The sequence below is a fragment of the Typopeltis vanoorti genome, chromosome 12 (genome assembly GCF_054136105.1).
Source record: "Typopeltis vanoorti isolate ZY-2024b chromosome 12, IOZ_Tvanoo_1.0, whole genome shotgun sequence".
NCBI lineage: Eukaryota > Metazoa > Arthropoda > Arachnida > Uropygi > Thelyphonidae > Typopeltis > Typopeltis vanoorti.
The window spans coordinates 62,703,564-62,723,274 of record NC_143560.1 but is presented as its reverse complement, the minus strand read 5'-3'; the positions used below and the strand labels follow the sequence as shown (position 1 = coordinate 62,723,274).

Here is a 19,711-nt window from a genome sequence, read left to right as displayed (position 1 = left end):
TTCTTTCTTTCTTTCTGAGGTTTCTTCAAACCTGCTTGTTTCTTCTGTGAGAAACAAGCTGGAGGCAATACTGCATTTTGGTAGCATTGAAGGTGATCAGGTTATTCTCTTCTCATGGAAGGATGGTATGGAGACCAGTGTTTAAGACAGTGGTTGCAGACAGCTTTGAAGGTAGGAATACTTGGCATTGTATGGTTTGTTGAATAAGCAAGTTGAATGGCGGGTACTGTCATCAGTTAAGTTATAGATAGGAGAGAGGGAGGGTAGGTGATAGAACAAAACCTTGTAGCACGAGGAAGCACTCTCTCTAATTACAGAATGGTAGTTAATAACAGGTCAGCAATTTACATCATATGTTGATGCCAGACAGTTAAATGTTCTGAAATGGCAAGAGCAATAGCATGTTTCTCCCAACTTTTGTTCATTGTTAGACGATGTAGGCTTGACAGAGTGGCTGTGGATCTAGAGAGACAGAATCAGTACTGGTGTGTGTGTCTCTCTAGGTAGTGGAGAAATTGATTGAAGGTTCATTGTTTTAAAGAAGATTGAGGTCAGTAGCTTGATGGTAGACATTAATATATTAGTATTAACATCTGATCTTCATGGATTCAGACTCTTCGTGAGAAGCACACATTATCACATACACAAAACTTATCCAAACATTCCTTAAACTGATTCAATGTGTCTACATTCACAACACACTCAGGCAATGCATTCCACTTTCCATGTAAAGAACTTGTATCTTTCCTCTTCTTATACCCTCTTTATACACTTTCCAGGGATGGCTTCTTGTTTTGCCCCCCCTCCCCATGCTATGAAAAATCTCTTCCATGTCAACCTGATAACAACCCCTGACCATCCTTGTGAATTTTCTCTGTACCCTTTGTAACATATCCTCATTCACAATGAAAACCCAGTGACCAAATCTGTGCACAATAATCCATGAGTCCTGAGGCACTATACAATGAAATCGTAACCTCTTTATTTCTGCATGTCAAGATCCTCTGCATCATTGTCATTTATCCGATGTGACAACTTCACAACTTGTGCAATATGGCCCATGAATTTCGTGTACTTGTCCATTTCTACTCCCAGATCTCTCATCTCCTCCACCTCCTTTGAAGTTTCTCCATGAAGTGTATACTTTGCATCCCATCATTGCTTACCAACGAAAAAGATTGTGTAATTGCTCCTGCAATTACTTGCTCTTTCATTCCATCCACCAGTTACTGATTTATCTTTACTAATGACTCATTGAATATCACACTTTCAACACATCCATATCTCTCTAGTCTCCTGTTTATTCTCTCCACAAACACTCTCACATTCTGCCATGCATGCGTGTTGCATTCGTGACAACATATCATTCTTAATTAATCATATTTTTAGTTTTACACCAATACAAAATATATAAGTGGAAGTGCTGAAGAAATGCTTATAAATTCCCACTTGAAATGGTTTGGACATAATAAAGAGAATGAATTCAGAAAGAAAGCCAAGAAGAAGAAGAATGTATGAATTGAAAATTGAGGAGAAATGACTGAAACAGACATGGAAAAGGCAGAAAGACACCAGATAGAGAAATTTTGAAAAAAGACAAATTGGAACCCTGTTCATGAAGAAAGAATATGGAAGGACAGAAAGAAATGGAGAGCTTTAATCTGCCTGACCTAAGAGTTTCTAGTAGAGCAATAATTGTGGTTGACAATGACAAAATATAGCTTGGTTCGCTAAATCCTATATTGCTAATTAATCTTTCTTCTTTTTATATCTAATTAGATTTCACACTGCCTATATGGATTAATGGTCAGAAGACCATTAATCCATATAGGCAGTGTGAAAGTTTCATTTTGATTATTTTGATTTTGAACCATCAAACGATAGAAATGATTGAATGATATTTTATATGATTGATTCATTTGTGTTGCTATACTTTTTCTTTCTAGCTTGTTGAACTCTGGAGATAATTCATAACTAGAAGTTTCTCTGCTTTTTTTTTTTTTTTTTGTAACTTTGATGCATATTAATTCTTTACAACTAAAATATGTTCTGCAAAAGAATTTTATTTCATTATATAAGTCAAGTAGATATTAGATCTAGCATTATTTCTGCATTTCAGCATTATTTTAGTAATTAAGTAATTTTATTTCATTTTGTTCCCAGCTTCGAAGCCTTGTTGATAGTTGTATAAGTCCTGACCCTTGTGATCGACCAGATATAAAATATATTCACAAACTTTCACAGGAGATGTACAGAATGTATTCTACTGGTTCAGCTACATCAGTGGCACCTCCATCATCACCTGCTCCCTCTACTAATAGTGAGCATTCTATTAGGTTGCCCTAATGAGGGGTGTTGTGATTATTAACTTTCACTTCTTTTTTTTCCAAAAAATCACATGGAGTCAGTTTGAACTAAATTTTTTGAATTACAGTATACTCTTCTAAGAACAGAACTAGTTCTTAATTCAAATTGTGAAACAAATATAAGAAAGTAAATGTGATATCTTTGTTTTACTCCTTTTTTATATATTTATATATTATTAGTGTGCATGGTGTGTGTGAGTGAGGGAGAGGGAGAGAAAGAACTCAAGTTCTGCAAAAATAAATTTTTTTTAATTTTCAAAAAAAATTTTTTTTTGCATTGAAATTTAGTCAGGAAAAAATCTAAAGATTTCTCTGAGTTACAATTTTCCTAAATAAATTTTTCTTTTCATCTAGAATGGAAAAAATAGTAACCTTTTTTATGTATTAATCTTGAAATTGTAAATATGAAAGATAATATCCAAAATTGTTACTCATAATGTAAAGTGGCAAATATTCTTTCAAGTCTTGAATATCATGATTAAGAGTTTTGTGTTTTATTTTTAGATGTTAATATTTTTGATTATGTGCAAATTTTACTCAGCACGTACAAGTTGTTCATACTAGTCATTTTTTCCAGATGTATATTTTATATATGTAAAAGGCTGCTAATTTATATGTTGTTTTTTGATCTAGTGATTTCAGTTTATTTATTATGTTAATATAATGAATATATTTACTCACTTTTTATGAGACAGTGAATATCATTAATTATTGCAGCAGTTGTAATCGTACCTCAGTTATTTAGTAAAATTTTATTTAAAATTCAAAGTATATACATATTTTGTGTTATATACACTAATGACAGTTCCATTTACAAAAAAAAAAAAAAAAAAACTCAGGAATAAAAAAAGCATTCCTGGTTTTTATGTAGTTTATTTTCTCTTAGCATATACCATGTATATAATTTTTTCTATAATGACTTTCTTAATTGTATGCTTATGTTTTTATTATATAGTCATCCTTTAGAATTTTGATTGCTCATTAGAATGAAAAAAATAGTAATTGAAGGAAGAATAGAATTTTGTGATCTGTTTTTATGAAAGAGTAAAGTGATCAAATGATATAATATGTGTTTATTGCTCTGAATTAACAGAATAAAATTATCACTGATCTTAACTGACCAACTGGTTGCAGTGAACAATCTATCCATCTTATACACTATATCCATGTTATTGCAATAATACACCATACATCCATGTTATTGCAATAATACACCATACATCCATGTTTGGTCCATTGATACATACTTTGTGGTGGTAGGAAGATTAATGTGCTGAAAATCATTATGTAAGAAAAGTTGCAATTTTTTGAAAGTACTTATAGCAATATCGAGAAAATAAAAATAAAAGAATGTGTGTGTGTGTGTGTGTGTATGTACCTGCAAGTCTGGATAACATGAATTTATAATTATTTCATTCTTATACTTGAAAAAATGTTGTCATTGCTTGGAATCTGTCCTGGATGACAGATTCCAAGGTTTTCAATAGTGACAACTTTTAAATACATGAAAATCTTCAATGCTTATTTCTGTGATATCACCCAAAGGATTCTCAGATCATACACTGGTGTCCAAAACCAGTGTACACTATTTCTGAAGATTACAACCACAAACCTTGGAGTTTAAGTGGCAAACTCTGAAGAAAACATTGATTCAGCTAGAGAGAGATATTTGGTGAAGCTGTCTGCAATGATAGAAAAATAGAGCACCATGGTGGATACAAGATGTTAAAGAAGCAATCTTGGGAAAAAAAAAAAAAAAAGCAATCATACCAAAGGTTCCTGGTGTAATATTTCCTAATATTCATGTTCTGTTTTTCTTTTAACTTATTTTTTCTAAATTTTGTTTGTACCTTGGGTTATTTCAGCTTTGTTCTTCCCTTACTTCTCAATCCCTTAGTTACAGCTATCTATCAAAGTTCCCAACCTTTCTGTGGCCTCATTCTAAATTGAACTCGTGTGCAAATCTTTCAGACAAAGATATTGCCCCAAGGTAGAGCCAAATTCTCCCTGGCTGAAAATCTGAAGTCCACTCTTTTTCGGAATTAAGAAAATTGATTTGTTTAGCTGCGGCATCTTAATTCTTATACAATAGAATTAATATTGTCAGAGAGTCAGCCCACAAACTATTACATGATTTAGCAATCTAATACAAACAAACTCTTATGATATTTATATTAATATTGCAGTCGTAACCAGTTCCCACGCTTTAACTTATACAGGTTCTATTCATAGCAAGTGGTGCATTGGCTTGAAGGATTAGACACGTATTTTGGGTAAAGAAAACATGAAAGTTTATTCATTCTAAATAATGGTACATATTAATCAAACACTTAATTAAATAAAAAGTATCTATAAGTAATGCTACACTAACAGACAAGATCTATAATACAATCGGCATTTCACATTAAGGGGCATTGGCAGAGCCAAGCTGTCTTAATCCCGCTCACATACTACAGTCATGTATATGAATATCGTACTCTCTCTCCTCAAATATTAAGATATCATCATGATCATTATCAAATTCCTGCCATGCACCCTCAAGGGGTGTTCAGGATATGATAGTACTATATGAAAAATTTACATCATTACTAACTTCCTATCTACAATTTTCCTCCAAATGAGTCTGTTACTTGTCAAGACTCCAATATTACCAGATCTTATATTTCTATCATCTAAGGCAATTTGTACTGTATCAATCCACCTATATCTTGGTCTTCCTCTGGGTCGTTTTCCTGCCATCCTGGCAGAGAACACTTGTTTTGCTAATCTTTCCTCGCCCATTCTGTTTAAGTGACCATACCATCTGAGATTAGCTCTGCTAATGCATTCCTGGATGCCGACAATGTCAAGTTCTTTCCTAATATTCTCGTTTTTAATATGACATTGCCATTGATGCCATCTGTTCAAGCCTCTAATCTTTCTCATCATCATAATCAAATTCCTGCCATGTACCCTCAAGGGATGTACAGGATATGATAGTACTACATGAAAAAATTTACATCATTACTAACTTCCTATCTACAATTTTCCTCCAAATCAGTCTGTTACTTGTCAAGACTCCAACATTATCAAATCTTATATTTCTATCGTCTAAAGCATTTTGTACCGTATCAATCCACCTATATCTTGGTCTTCCTCTGGATCGTTTTGCTGCCAACCTGGCAGAGAACATTTGTTTTGCTAATCTTTCCTCGCCCATTCTGATTAAGTGACCATACCACCTAAGATTAGCTCTGCTAACTCATTCCTGGATGCTGACAATGTCAAGTTCTTTCCTAATATCCTCGTTTTTAATATGATATTGCCATTCATGCCATCTGTTCATGCCTATAATCTTTCTCAGGACTCTCATATCTCTGGTCTCTAGTCTTTGGTCAAGTGTTTTACTTCTGACCCAGCTCTCAGATCCATAAGTTAAAACTGGTTTGAACACTATCTTGTACACAGCTAATTTAGTGTTCTGACTGATTTCTCTCTTATTCCATATGAATTTATTCAATTGACTTCCCACCATACCAGCTTTGCTGATTCTGTTGTCTATTTCTATATTTAATTTACCATCTTCAGTAAAAATTGTGCCTAAATAGCTGAAATGTTTGACTTGTTCCACAGGTTCTCCATTCACAACACAGTTGACATTTTCAATGATTCTGACTATTTTCATTGTCTTTGTCTTTTTATTGCTGACCTTCATAACATATCTATTACAACAGCTATTCAATTTAGTCAGAGAATCTTGCAGACTTGTAGCAGATTTATTCAGAAGTATAACATCATCCACATAAAGCAAAGAGCTGACATTAACATCTCCAGTTTTGATATCGTGTTTAATACCACTTTCCTTCATAATGTCATCCATATAGATAATGAATAACAGAGGAGATAACGTACATCCTTGTCTCACACCAGATTTAACATTAAACCATCTTCCTGTACTTCCTTCAATTCTAACTGCTGACTTACAACTCAAATAAAGACTAAGTATTGCTTGATATAATGCCCCATTGACACCATATAACTTTAGCGTATTGAATAGCTTCTCTCTTGGCACCTTGTCATATGCCTTTTCCAGATCGACAAAACTCAAATACAGATCTTTGTTATATTCCGATGCTTTCTCAATTATTTGTTGTAAAGTGAAGATCTGATCCTGACAGCCTTTATTTGGCCTGAATCCAGCTTGTTCTTCACCAAGCTTTTCTTCCACAATTCTTCTCAACCATTTCTCAAGTATACTTGCATAGATCTTTCCAGGAACACTCAGTAGGGAAACCTCTGTAATTCTCACATTCAGTTTTATTTCCCTTTTTATATATGGGTACTATGAGAGCTCTCCTCCAATCATCGGGAAATCGTCCCTCTGTCCAGGCTTTCTGAACTATGCAGTGCAGCCACTGTAAGACTCTTATACCACCATACTTCAGCATTTCTGGTCGAATATCATCTACTCCTGCTGCCTTTCCATATTTCGAGCCTTTGATGGCTTTTTCTACTTCTAGTATGGATGTGTATTCCTGACTGCATGCCTGGTCAGTGTTTTTTACCACTGTGCTGTCATCACTGGTTGTTTCATTTAGCAGTTTTTCAAAGTAATTACTCCATACTTCAAGGATATCTTTTTCTCCCGTTTTCATGTCACCTTTATCATCTCTAATTCCTTTTACAGCACTCTTTCCTCCATTCTTAAGCTTCTCCATCAACCTCCAGAATATTTTGCCACCTTCTTGATATTTATTTTCTATATTCTTGCCAAAGTCCTCCCATGACTTTTCTTTAGCTAGTTTTACACAGTGTTTAGCATTCTTGCATTTGTCTCTATATTCTCTAAGAGCACAAGCTGACTTATTTGACAGGAACTTTTGGTATGCTTTCTTCTTTTCCTTCATTGCCTCTTTAACTTCCTGTGTCCACCAGGGATTTCTGATTTTTTTATCCTTACAGATAACCTCACCACATGCCTCTCTGGCAGAATCAATCAATGTTTTCTTCATAGTTTGCCACTGAATCTCCAAGGTTTGATTCCTGTTCTCAAACTCTTTCATTTTTTCTTCAATAATCTTTGTGTATTTTAGCCTACAGTTCACATATGAGAGCTGCTCAACTTTTATTCGCTTTAAAACTTTCTTACATGTTATTCTTTTCAATATGAAATTCAATTTTATCCTGCTCAAGACTAAATAGTGATCACTTCCAATTTCAAATCCTCTGTACACTCTGGTGTCCTGCACCAGGGAGAAAACATCACTATCAACAATAACATAGTCAATGAGACTTTCCTTATTCCTAGCCTCTTCTCTCCATGTGAATTTGTGCACGTATTTATGTTGGAACATGGTGTTAGTAATAACCAGTCCATGTCCTGGGCAGATATCCAACAGATATTTGCCATTATTATTAGCTTTGCTCTTTTCTCCAAATTTTCCAAAATATTTTTGTATGTCTCACAATCATTTCCTACTCTGCTATTTAGATTCCCAACAAGGACCTACTTTTCCTTTTTCATTGTGTCAGTTGCTTTTTCTAAAGACTCAAAAAATTCCTCCACTTCTACCTTAGTAGAACCTTCTGTGGACCATAGGCACAAATAAGTCTCATTGTCCAGTTCCCCATTATCATATTTGCCCACATTACTCTACTTGAGACTGACTGCCATTCAAGAAGATTAGCCTCGTATTTTGTGTTGAATACTATGGCTGCTCCTTCTTTTCCTTGATTGTCATTGCCTGAATATAACATTTTGTATTTATTGCTCAGAAAGATCTCACCAGTTTTGGTCTTTTTTGTTTCAGTCGCCCCTATTATGTCGATCTGGTACTTATCTAATTCCTCAGCTAGCTCCATTTCTTTGCCATTCAGGCTTCTTACGTTGATAGTACCGATCTTTAACTCTGGTGAGGTTGAGTTGGGGTTTATTTTCAGATTTGATTTTCAGATGTTTATTTTCTAATCTTTCTCAGGACTCTCATATCTGCGATCTCTAGTCTTTGGTCAAGTGTTTTACTTCTGACCCAGCTCTCAGATCCATAAATTAAAACAGGTTTGAACACTGTCTTATATACAGCTAATTTAATGTTCTGACTAATTTCTCTCTTATTCCATATGAATTTATTCAATTGACATCCTACCATACCAGCTTTGTTGATTCTGTTGTCTATTTCCATATTTAATTTACCATCTTCACTAAAAATCGTGCCTAAGTAGCTGAAATGTTTTACTTGTTCCACAGGTTCTCCATTCACAACACAGTTGACATTTTCAATGATTCTGCCTATTTTCATTGTCTTTGTCTTTTTATTGCTAACATTCATACCATATCTATTACAACAGTTATTCAATTTAGTCAGAGAATCTTGCAGACTTGTAGCGGGTTTATTTAGAAGTATAACATCGTCCACATAATGCAAAGAGCTGACATTAACATCTCCAATTTTGATATCATGTTTAATACCACTTTCCTTCATAATGTGATCCATATAGATAATGAATAACAGAGGGGATAATGTACATCCTTGTCTCACACCAGATTTAACATTAAACCATCTTCCTGTACTTCCTTCAATTCTAACTGCTGACTTGCAACTCAAATAAAGACTAAGTATTGCTTGATATAATGCCCCATTGACACCATATAACTGTAGCGTATTGAATAGCTTCTCTCTTGGCACCTTGTCATATGTATTTTCCAAATCGACAAAACTTAAATACAGATCTTTGTTATATTCCCATGCTTTCTTGACTATTTATCGTAAAGTGAAGATCTGATCCTGCCTCTATTCGTCCTGAATCCAGCTTGTTCTTTACCAAGCTTTTCTTCCACAATTCTTCTCAACCGTTTCTTAAGTATACTTGCATAGATTTTGCCAGAACACTCAGTAGGGAAATACCTCTGTAATTCTCACATTCAGTTTTATTTCCCTTTTTATATATGGGTACTATGAGAGCTCTACTCCAATCATTGGGAATTCATCCTTCTGTTTGTCCAGGCATTCTGAACTATGCAGTGCAGCCACTGTATGACTTTAATACTACCATACTTCAGCATTTCTGGTTGAATATCATCTACTCCTGCTGCCTTTCCACATTTCAAGCCTTTGATGGCTTTTTCTACTTCAAGTATGGATATGGAATCCTGACTGCATGCCTGGTCAGTGTTTTTTATCACTGTGCTGTCATCACTACTTGTTTCATTTAGCAATTTTTCGAAGTAATTACTCTATACTTCAAGGATATCCTTTTCTTCCATTTTCATGTCACCTTTATCATCTTTAACTCCTTTTACAGCAATCTTTCCTCTAGAATATTTTGCCACCTTCTTGATATTTATTTTTTAGGTTCTTGCCAAAGTCCTCCCATGACTTTTGTTTAGCTAGTTTTACACACTGTTTATCTTTCTTACATTTGTCTCTATTCTCTAAGAGCACAAGCTGACTTATTTGACAGGAACTTTTTGATATGCTTTCTTCTTTTCCTTCACTGCCTCTTTAACTTCCTGTGTCCACCATGGAGTTCTAATTTTTCTATCCTTGCAGACAACTTTACCACATGCCTCTAGCTGAATCAGTCAGGGTTTTCTTCAAGGTTTGGTTCCTGTTCTCAAACTCTTTCATTTTTCCTTCAATAATCTTTGTGTATTTTAGTCTACAGTTCACATCTGAGAGCTGCTCAAGTTTTATTCGCTTTAAAACTTTCTTACATGTCATTCTTTTCAATATGAAATTCAATTTTATCCAGCTCAAGACTATTGATCACTTCCAACTTCAAATCCTCTGTACACTCTGGTATCCTGCACCAGGGAGAAAACATCACTATCAACAATAACATAGTGAATGAGACTTTTCTTATTCCTTGCCTCTTCTCTTCATATGAATTTGTGCACATTTTTATGTTGTGACATGGTGTTAGTAATAACCAGTCCTTGTCCTGAGCAGAAATCCAACAGGTATTTGCCATTATTATTAGCTTTGCTCTTTTCTGCAAATTTTCCCAAAACATTTTTGTATGTCTGACAATCACTTCCTACTCTGCTATTTAGATCCTCAACAAGGACCAACTTTTCCTTTTTCATTGTGTCAGTAGCTTTCTTTAGAGCCTCGAAATATTCCTCCACTTCTACTTAGTAGAGCCTTCTGTGGGACCATAGGCACAAATAAGTCTCATTGTCCAGTTTCCCATTCTGATGTTTGCCCAAATTACTCTACTTGACACTGCCTGCCATTCAAGAAGATGAGCCTCGTATTTTGTGTTGAATACTATGGCTACTGCTTCTTTTCCTTGATTGTAATTGCCCTGAATATAGCATTTTGTATTTATTGCTCAGAAAGATCTCACCAGTTTTTGTCTTTTTTGTTTCAGTCACCCCTATTATGTTGATCTAGTACTTATCTAATTCCTCAGCTAGCTCCATTTCTTTGCGATTCAGGCTTCTTATGTTGATAGTATACTGATCTTTAATTCTGGTGAGTTGGGGTGGGGTGTGTTTTCAGATTTGTTCCAGTAGCTGACTTTTCGCTGTTCACCCTGGTTCCCTGGCGAAAACAACAGGGGGGGCCTTGTTTACAACCGGGCAATGCCCCAGCCAGCATGAAATTTTGTCATGTTGTACCATCATTTTGTATTTTGGTTTTAACCAATAGAAATACAATTTGGTCAGCTAAATCCCAAATTGCCAGCTCCTCGTTCGTTCAGTATCCAAGTAGATACCCAACAGGATTCACCACGAGAAGGTGAGGATTGAACATTAGGTCAGAAGCCCTGGTCGGTTCTCTGCATTGCTTTAAAGGCTATGTGGAGGTCTCCTCTCAGTTATACAGCTTTGCTGTATAACTGAGATAACTGAGATTAAAACTACTCCACCTTTACTAGGAGTTTCCCCAGCATGTAGCAGGTGTTAGCTTATGCTTGGACTCACCGAACTTTTATATAGTTTTCTATATTCAGCATGAAACTCTTAGATTTTCTATCTTTGAGTTTCTTATTCGGCTAAGAAATAATGTTGGATTCAATATCCACTTAATTTGAATAAACTTACTTTGCTTAAGTGAAGCCTATTGGCTCTTTATTTCAGTAATGAAGTGCTTTGATTTCTTGCTAGTGACTGAGAGAAGGTATAAGCATCAATACGAAAGAAAAAAATGCAGGCATAAGTTTTGGCCTGTCTTGACATTTGATAATTCTCATGGTGAAAATGTTTGGCAATGGCTTTACAGGATTTAATGTATCACAGAAAGAAGTTGTTCTTGAGAAATAATTATCGATCAATTCCAAGGAAGTAGGTCACAGGTAGGCTTAATGAAGAAAATCTGGCTAAGTGGATGAACATTGTCAAAGAAATGTCTGTTATTTATTGCTGTAATGACTGAAATTATACATATTGTTCTGAAGCCTGATGCATTTAATTTTATACCAATGTATTTCATTTAATCACCTCCTTTAAATATAATCACCTGTTTGATTTTATTTAAATATTTAACATAAATTAAATGACATTTAATTAATGTTAAATATTTAAGCTTCCAGTTACATGGCTCTTTAGAGACATGGGAGAGGTATAATTAGTTAGTGTGGAGTGTACTAATGCATTATTATCACAGAACCTCAGTCTAGCAAAATGGCTAATCCAGGAAGGCTCTGGAACTGAATACCTCTCTACAACCTAGTGACAATATCATTGACATAAAGGTTATAAAAGCAAAGATACCAGTACTGATCCCTGTAGAATTCCCCTTGTGATCTTCCTTTTCCTTTATCTGCTTCCCTACACACAACTCTGATATCTATCAGACAGCCAATTTTCAATTCAGTCCACTAATTTGATATCTAACTCCATGTGTTACAACTTAAATATCAGCTTATCATATGGCACCCTATCAATCTTTTACAAAATCAAAAAATGGAAGTATGTACCTTTCCCCTCATCAATGGCTATTGTCACTTTATGATAAAAAGGCAAGCAAATTACTAAAACAAGAGTGCCTCCTTTACAAATCCATAATCTTCACAGATAATTTTATCCTCATCTGCCCAATTCTGTATACGATCTTTCAATAATTTCTCCAAAATGTTAACAGCTACAGAAGAAATATACAAACTAGTCTGTAGTTGAGAAAAACAAATTGGTTTATGCCTGCATTTTACAACCACCCTTGTGCAATTGCTGTTATCCTCCTTCCACTATAAAGTACTTAATATTTGAAACTTTTGGACTTATAAACCTTCAACACTTCTTATCATTCCAGGAATAAAACCTACTTTTCCAGGATTTAATGCCTCAAAATGATCAAAGAACAGCTCCACTGCGTTATTTGCATTAGCCACTTGAACCCTATTTCCTTCTAACAGAGTTATTCATTCACATCATGAAAGAATTCCTTGGAATTTTTCTTCGAATGTGATGCTAACCATTATTATGTTCCATTTTTGCCTTTCTTACCATACTAGTACTTTCCTGGCTTGAGTCTTGTATTCCTCATGCATCTTCTTCCCACTTCTCTCTTTATACTTTTTCCACAACTCCTTTTTCATCTGCCATTCCCGTGTGATTTTATTGGTCATCCACCAAATCATGTTATCTTTTCCCTTAAGGAATGAAATTGCCATTGCTATTGGTAAATATTTCTTCACTAGCCGATGCATTGTTTATCTCCCTCTTGCAATTCTTCCATCCAGGGAACTGCTGACATCTGCTTTCTAAGATTATTATGAATTGCAAATTTTGATTTATTTTTAATTTATATTCTTATATACCGGGTGATTATAAAATAACGTCAAGTGTTCAGAGCCCTCTAGTGAGTAATATAGTGGACGAAACACCAATATTCGATAGACGTACACAGTGGAACATGGGGATTCGATTTAACGGAAAAAAAATAGTACCAAAAGTCGCCAACAGGGGGAGTTTTGTCGCTGCCAAATTAATTTTAGTAGGTGTGACTGATGAATGACTAAATGGCAAATGAGAGACAGCACACATCATTTCATGATGTTTATTGTTAATTACAAATGAGGTTCAATATGACCACCATTCTGATGTTCCAGGAACTGCATATGGTGCACAACATTTTCCACAGTGGCTTGCAACATATCAGAATGAATTGTCTCACGTGTAACGCTATTCAATCTTTCAAACTTGGAATATCGGTACATGTAGGACATGTACCGATATTCCAAGTTTGAACAATGCTTTTAAGAAATCCTAACAGCCAAAACTCTCAAGGATTGAGATCAGGCAATCTTGGTGGCCATGCCGTGGGAAATGCATGACTAATGATTCTTCTGTCAGAGAAATGTCGCAAAACACGCTGTACCTGAAGTCCAATGTGGGGTGGTGCACCATCCTGCATGAAGATGGTCGAATCGAGACGTCCTCTTTGCTGCAGTTGTGGAACTACAAAGTTTTGTAGCGTATTGGCATACCTGTCAGCATTGACGGAACAGGTCACTGGTCCATTTTGCGATTTTCCTTGTAAAAGTATGGACCGATGATAAAAGATGCTGTAAATCCGCACTACACTGTGACTTTGGGCGAGTGGATAGGCATTTGCCGACACACGTGCGGATTAGTTGCAGCCCAAATGCGACAGTTGCATGTGTTAATATCGCCGTTCAAATAAAATTGCTCTTCGTCACTCCATAAAATCTGCCACAGCTATGCATCATCCACTTTCATGCGTGCTAAGAATCTCAAAGATAAGTCGATTCGTGTGGTCACATCACTAGGTCGCAATTCTTGAACACAACTGATTTTATAGAGGTAAAACTTCAACATTTGATGTAGGATTTTCCACACCATTGTGTATGCGATATCCGTTTCCTGAGATATTGCTCATGCACTGCTGGTACCCTGCACATTTGTCATCTCCTGTTCCACAATAGCAGTTGCAACTTGTTCAACTTGTTGGTGATTGATCGGTTTGCATCCCCTGCCTACCTTCACTGCTAAAGTTCCAGTAGTTTCAAATTGCCGAATCAGTTTTCATAAGTTTGTTACGCTAATCGGTCCTTTTCGTAAATTTTTCATACGCCGAAAATCATGAAGCCAAGCACTGGCATTATTGTTCCTCTGATAATAGAGTTTGACTAACAAAGCATGCTCACGTAAGGTAAGAGGCATCGAAAAGCAGTTTGTCTACGAATGATAAGAAATCTCACAGGCTTTTCTTTTATTGCATGATCACTCACAAGAAACGCGATAATGCAAATTAATGCATTTTACTCGGTAAACAGTGCCAAAATTTCCCCTGTTGGCGACTTTTGGTACTTCTTTTTTTTTTTTTTAGATAAATCGAATCCCCATGTTCCGCTGTAAATTTTTCATACGCCGAAAATCATGAAGACAAACACTGGCATTATTATTCCGCTGATAATAGAGTTTGACTAACAAAGCACGTTCACGTAAGGTAAGAGGCATTGAAAAGCAGTTTGTCTACGAATGATAAGAAATCTCGCAGCCTTTCCTTTTATTGCATGATCGCTCACAAGAAACGCAATAATGCAAATTAATGCATTTTACTCGGTAAACAGCGAAATTCCCCCTGTTGGCGACTTTTAGTACTTTTTTTTCGTTAAATTGAATCCCCATGTTCCACTGTGTATGTTTACTGAATATTGGTGTGTTTCGTCTAATACATTACTCGCTAGAGGGCTCTGAACACTTGACGTTATTTTATAATCACCCAGTACATTGTCAATTCCTTAAGTGATTTAGTAATGCATAACCAACGTATAAGCTTGTCTATAAGATGTAAGATTATTATGGTCATCTTCTTTATAATTCCACATAAACTCCTTTCTCTTTTACACTTCTGCATGTTTAATTCAACCTCCATGTCACAACTATATGGTCACTCTCATCAATGGAAGTATCTCAGTTACAATCGGATTCTCTGATGCAAGGACTAATCTAAAACTCTTGATCCTCATGTTTTCTGAGACATTTGTCCCTCAAGAATTCTAGAAATTCCATTCCCTTACTGCTATATGTTGTTTCCTCTTCCCAGTTTATACTGCTTTAGTTCAAATCTTCCAAAATGATCATTTGTTTTGTGCTTGCCAAACTGATTCGCCTAAATATTTCCACCTCATCACTCTCTGTGTTCTTTGCCTATTGCAACATCTCACTAAATATCCTGTCCTGGTCACTCTACCCCTCCCACCATGCACTTTCAAAACTATTGATGCCATTTCGTACAAATTTTTCACACTGAGAGGACTCGTCACTTATAAGTTACACTCCACCACGGTTGCACTTCCTACTATACTCTTCTATTTCTATTATTGTCAGGACATCATCCTCTTGGCAGTGCTTCACTGATTCCAGTAATCTTTGGAATTAGTGAAATTTCTCTCTCTCTTTAACATTATGATATGCCTTTTTCCAGAAAACAAAATTAAAATATTAAAATTCCAATCCTTTCCATTATTCACATGATTTCTTGGCTGTTTGTTTTAGAGTGAAAATTGGCCTTGACAGATCTTGTTTGGTCTGTCCTGAACCCAGCTTGTTCTAATACTCTTGCAACTAGGATTGTTATATAAAACCAATTGACTTCAAACCAGTGCCATAGTATCACATAATGCACACTAAAATCCCTTCTCAAGCCTATATAATGCCATTTGTTATGGGAAAGATTCACTACCAAGACTTATTTTGACCATTATTGAAATTTCATCATTTAAAAGCTAGGTCTGTGAAGATACCGAGAGCTATCTCAATTGCATGTGCTTTTAGTTTTTTGATTGTACCTTCCGAATTATGCGATGCAGATAATGTTAAATTTTTATACTCTAAATTGTCAGTTATACAATTTTTAGTCAAATATGGGTAACTGTTCCCTGATGAGTCCTTGGTGTTATATAACTTGTATTGCCTATCTTTCCTCATTTGACATGGATTTATAATAGCCTCTTCTACCTCCAGTATTGAAATGTACCCATGGCTGCATTCCTCCTAAATATTTCCTATGGCTGTTTTGTCACTGCTTTTATTAATTTTTCTCAAATTACTCCAGACCTTTGATTCCTTGTGCAGTACTTTTTTCACCTTAGCTTCTTTCATTAGCTTCCAGAATGTTGCAATCTTAATGCTGTTTATCTTCTATATTTTTTCTCAAATTCTTCCCATAATTTTTTATAGCTATATATATATATATATATATATATATATAGATAGATAGATAGATAGAAAGTTTTTTACCTTGGGTATACTATACGTTAAAGATACCAAACAATTTTATAACCTTGGTTTTAATCCTTTTCCCCCAAGTAAGGAAACAAGCAGGTAAGTCAAGTTTGTGCCTCATGTATTTTCAGGTCTGAGGCAACTCATGGTAAAGGTGGAGTAAGTGCTGATCACTTTCCTTAGTATCTCCCATAATGCAAAGCACATGTCCTTGCAGACATGTATGATGCTATGCATTAAGTTCTGCATTACTTCAGCCTTGGCATCTCAGGGTCTGGCTCCCACTGATGAGACCTCAATAAAGGTCGAAACCGGTCTGGATAGTGGCCCTTCCCTTAATGCATAACATCATACATGTCCACAAGGAGATGTGCTTTGCATTATGGGAGATACTAAGGAAAGTGATCAGAGCTTACTCCACCTTTACCACGAGTTGCATCAGACCTGAAAATACTTCATGTGCAATTGACTTACCTGCTTGTTTGCTTACTTGGGAAAAAGGATTAAAACCAAGTTTATAAAATTGCTTGGTATCTTTAACACACATATATATATATATATATATATAGTCAACTCTCACTATAGCAAACAGTGCTATAACAAAATGCTGAAGAGTCACAACTACAGTTCCATAAGTACACTATCTACTAGGAATTTACAGTTGAGACCAGCAGATGAACCCTAATATTGGGTATATCCACCTTTTTGCTTTTATCACCTCCTCCACCCTTTGAGGGAAGCTTTCCACCAATGTGTGGCAGAGATTGGTGGGATGAATTGCCACTCCAATTTGTCCCACAGGTGTTTGATGGGGTCAGGACTCTGCACAGACTAGGGCAGTTGTTTAACACCCATCTCTTCATACCATTCCTTAACAGTTGCAGTCTTGTGGCATGAGGTATTGTTGTCTTGATAGTAACATGGGTCTGTTCCATAAAAACTCCGCAGTGTAGGCAACACCTGATTATCCAGAATATCAATGTACTGAGCTGAATTCATGGAACCATGGACAATTACCAGTGTTCCCACTCCAAACCAGCTGAATGCACCCCACACCATTACTCCTCCACCACCAAATTTTACTATGGGTACAACACGCTGTGGTAACACGTTCACCAGCTGCCTCCACACCCTGCTATTAGACTGGAAACAGTTGAATCTTGATTCATCACTCCAGAATACCATTTTCCGCTAAGTCAGTTGTCCACTCCTCATGCTCTTTGCACCAGTTCTGACAAGCTGATTTGTTTGTTGTTGTGATGTTCAATTTGTGTGCTGCTGCTCTTCTGTGGAATCCCAGTAAATGGAGTTCTTTTCATACAGTATTAGTGCTCAGCATGGTGCTCTGGAACTCATCACGGATGGTCTATGCCAATTGTAGCCAGTTTTTGTGTGCCACCTGTTTTAGCACCACCTTGTCATTCATATTTGGCTGCAACCTTGGGTGTTTTCCTGCACTCACTAGTGATGCCAGAATGTCTCCATTTACTGATCACATTGCCAACCATTGATTTTGGATGCTCCAATTGAGTGACAATGGCACATATGGATATGACACCTCTTTCAAAGTTACTGAGTTCGTGTCATGTTCCCATACCATGTGTATTCAACTGCTACAATGAAATACTGCTTTCTACTATCTGTACACTGGTTTTTGTTATTAACAAACCTGGCATGTTCCATAACTTCAAATAACAGGCATGTCTCCATAATTATTAGTAGATATCGTACATTGTTATGTCAAAAGAGACGATAGCAAACTGTCCATTGTAATGAGGACATTTCTCAGGACTGCCTTTATTTTTTTGAGTCCACTTTAAGTTTAGATTATTCTGTTCCTGGCTGAATCAGTCAGTACTCTCTTCATCAATATTGTCAGTCTACAGCTTACATCTGAAAGTTCAGGATGCAACTCCAGTTTGATTCTGTTTTGCAACTTTCATACGTGGTTTTCTCTTCAATGTGATACTCTCTTAGCATGCTCAAAACTAAATGGTGATCACCTGTTTTTGTTATATATTTTAACATTTATCCACATACAAAGGTACAAGAACCTATAGCCCATCATTGTCATCTGTGGAGTATATACAGTGTTGTGCTGGAGCCAGCTTGTATTGGCTTGTGTGACCCAATTACTTAAATTTTAGTGTTGATTGTTAATGGCTGTAGAGTGGTATGCACTTCAGTCCACGATGGCTAGACATATTGGGACAATAAGCTAGTATATATATATATGGTGATACAAACAGTCCAGCTGGGGCACATTTATTTCAGCAGCCTGCCTGGAGATTTTCACCAGTACCAATTTTACAAGAATATTAATTTTCGGCAAACATCTGTCAAAGATCTCATGTTTATAGAATTGTTGTGAACTTAATAGGGTCATTATCCTAAGAAGAAACAGCCCAGGCAAAATTAAATGGATGTTTCCTTATAATGGAATTCGTTTATACTTTTGGGGATGAGGTGGGATATGCAATTCTCACAAAGAGAACCCATTGCATGGTTTTTGAGCCAATTGTTAAAAATCTAGCAGCACATCCCTGGGTGTGTGTCTGTACATATATATATTCTTTGTTTCCTTGAATCAGGCTGAAGACTGATCTTCAGACTTATTGAGTGAAGACTTTGTTGTCTTTTTGTGTGTGTTACCTTTGTGTGAATTTATGCACATCCTTAATCTCAGACAATCGTTTTAATAACAAATACTTACCATTAATTTTAGTTAGTCCTCCCTTTTCCTCTTGATAGTTCAACCTGATTATTACAGCTAATCATCAGTGGCTGTGACACTAATGAATACAAGGCAGAACGGTAATAATGGATTGTTTAAAACATAAGAGCCATAATGCCATTATGACATAAGGAACAATGTGATGTACTTGAGTTGACCAAGTGGATAGCTTACCTGCTCTCCAATCAACAGTTTGTGGGTTCAGGTCCCACCATGGACATGAGTTTTTGCAAATGCTCTGGACAAGCTTGTACAGTTCTTAAGTTTATGAGAATTGTCTTAAAGGGAAAAAAAAAAATTATTAACACTAATGTTACTCCTTGTATTTGTTAGATTAAAGAAAAATTAATTATTTACAGATATCTTAACCTGAATCTTAGAAATATTTATAAATAATTTTTCCCAGTGTCTGCATTCCAAATTTTCCCAGGACAT

At 35.8% G+C, this 19,711-nt stretch overlaps 1 protein-coding gene across 3 annotated transcripts in view; it reads left to right on the top strand.

Annotated features, from left to right (window-relative positions):
• The window catches only part of LOC150100838 (serine/threonine-protein kinase Nek7-like), a 132,113-nt gene extending 128,669 nt beyond the window's left edge, over positions 1-3,444 (top strand). For all 3 annotated transcript variants that reach the window (XM_090401141.1, XM_090401143.1, XM_090401142.1), the window contains exon 9: positions 2,164-3,444. In XM_090401141.1, the coding sequence (XP_090257267.1) occupies positions 2,164-2,346 (183 nt within the window). In that variant the 3' untranslated portion in view covers positions 2,347-3,444. The remainder of the gene's footprint in view (positions 1-2,163) is intronic.
• Positions 3,445-19,711: the final 16,267 nt, after the last annotated feature.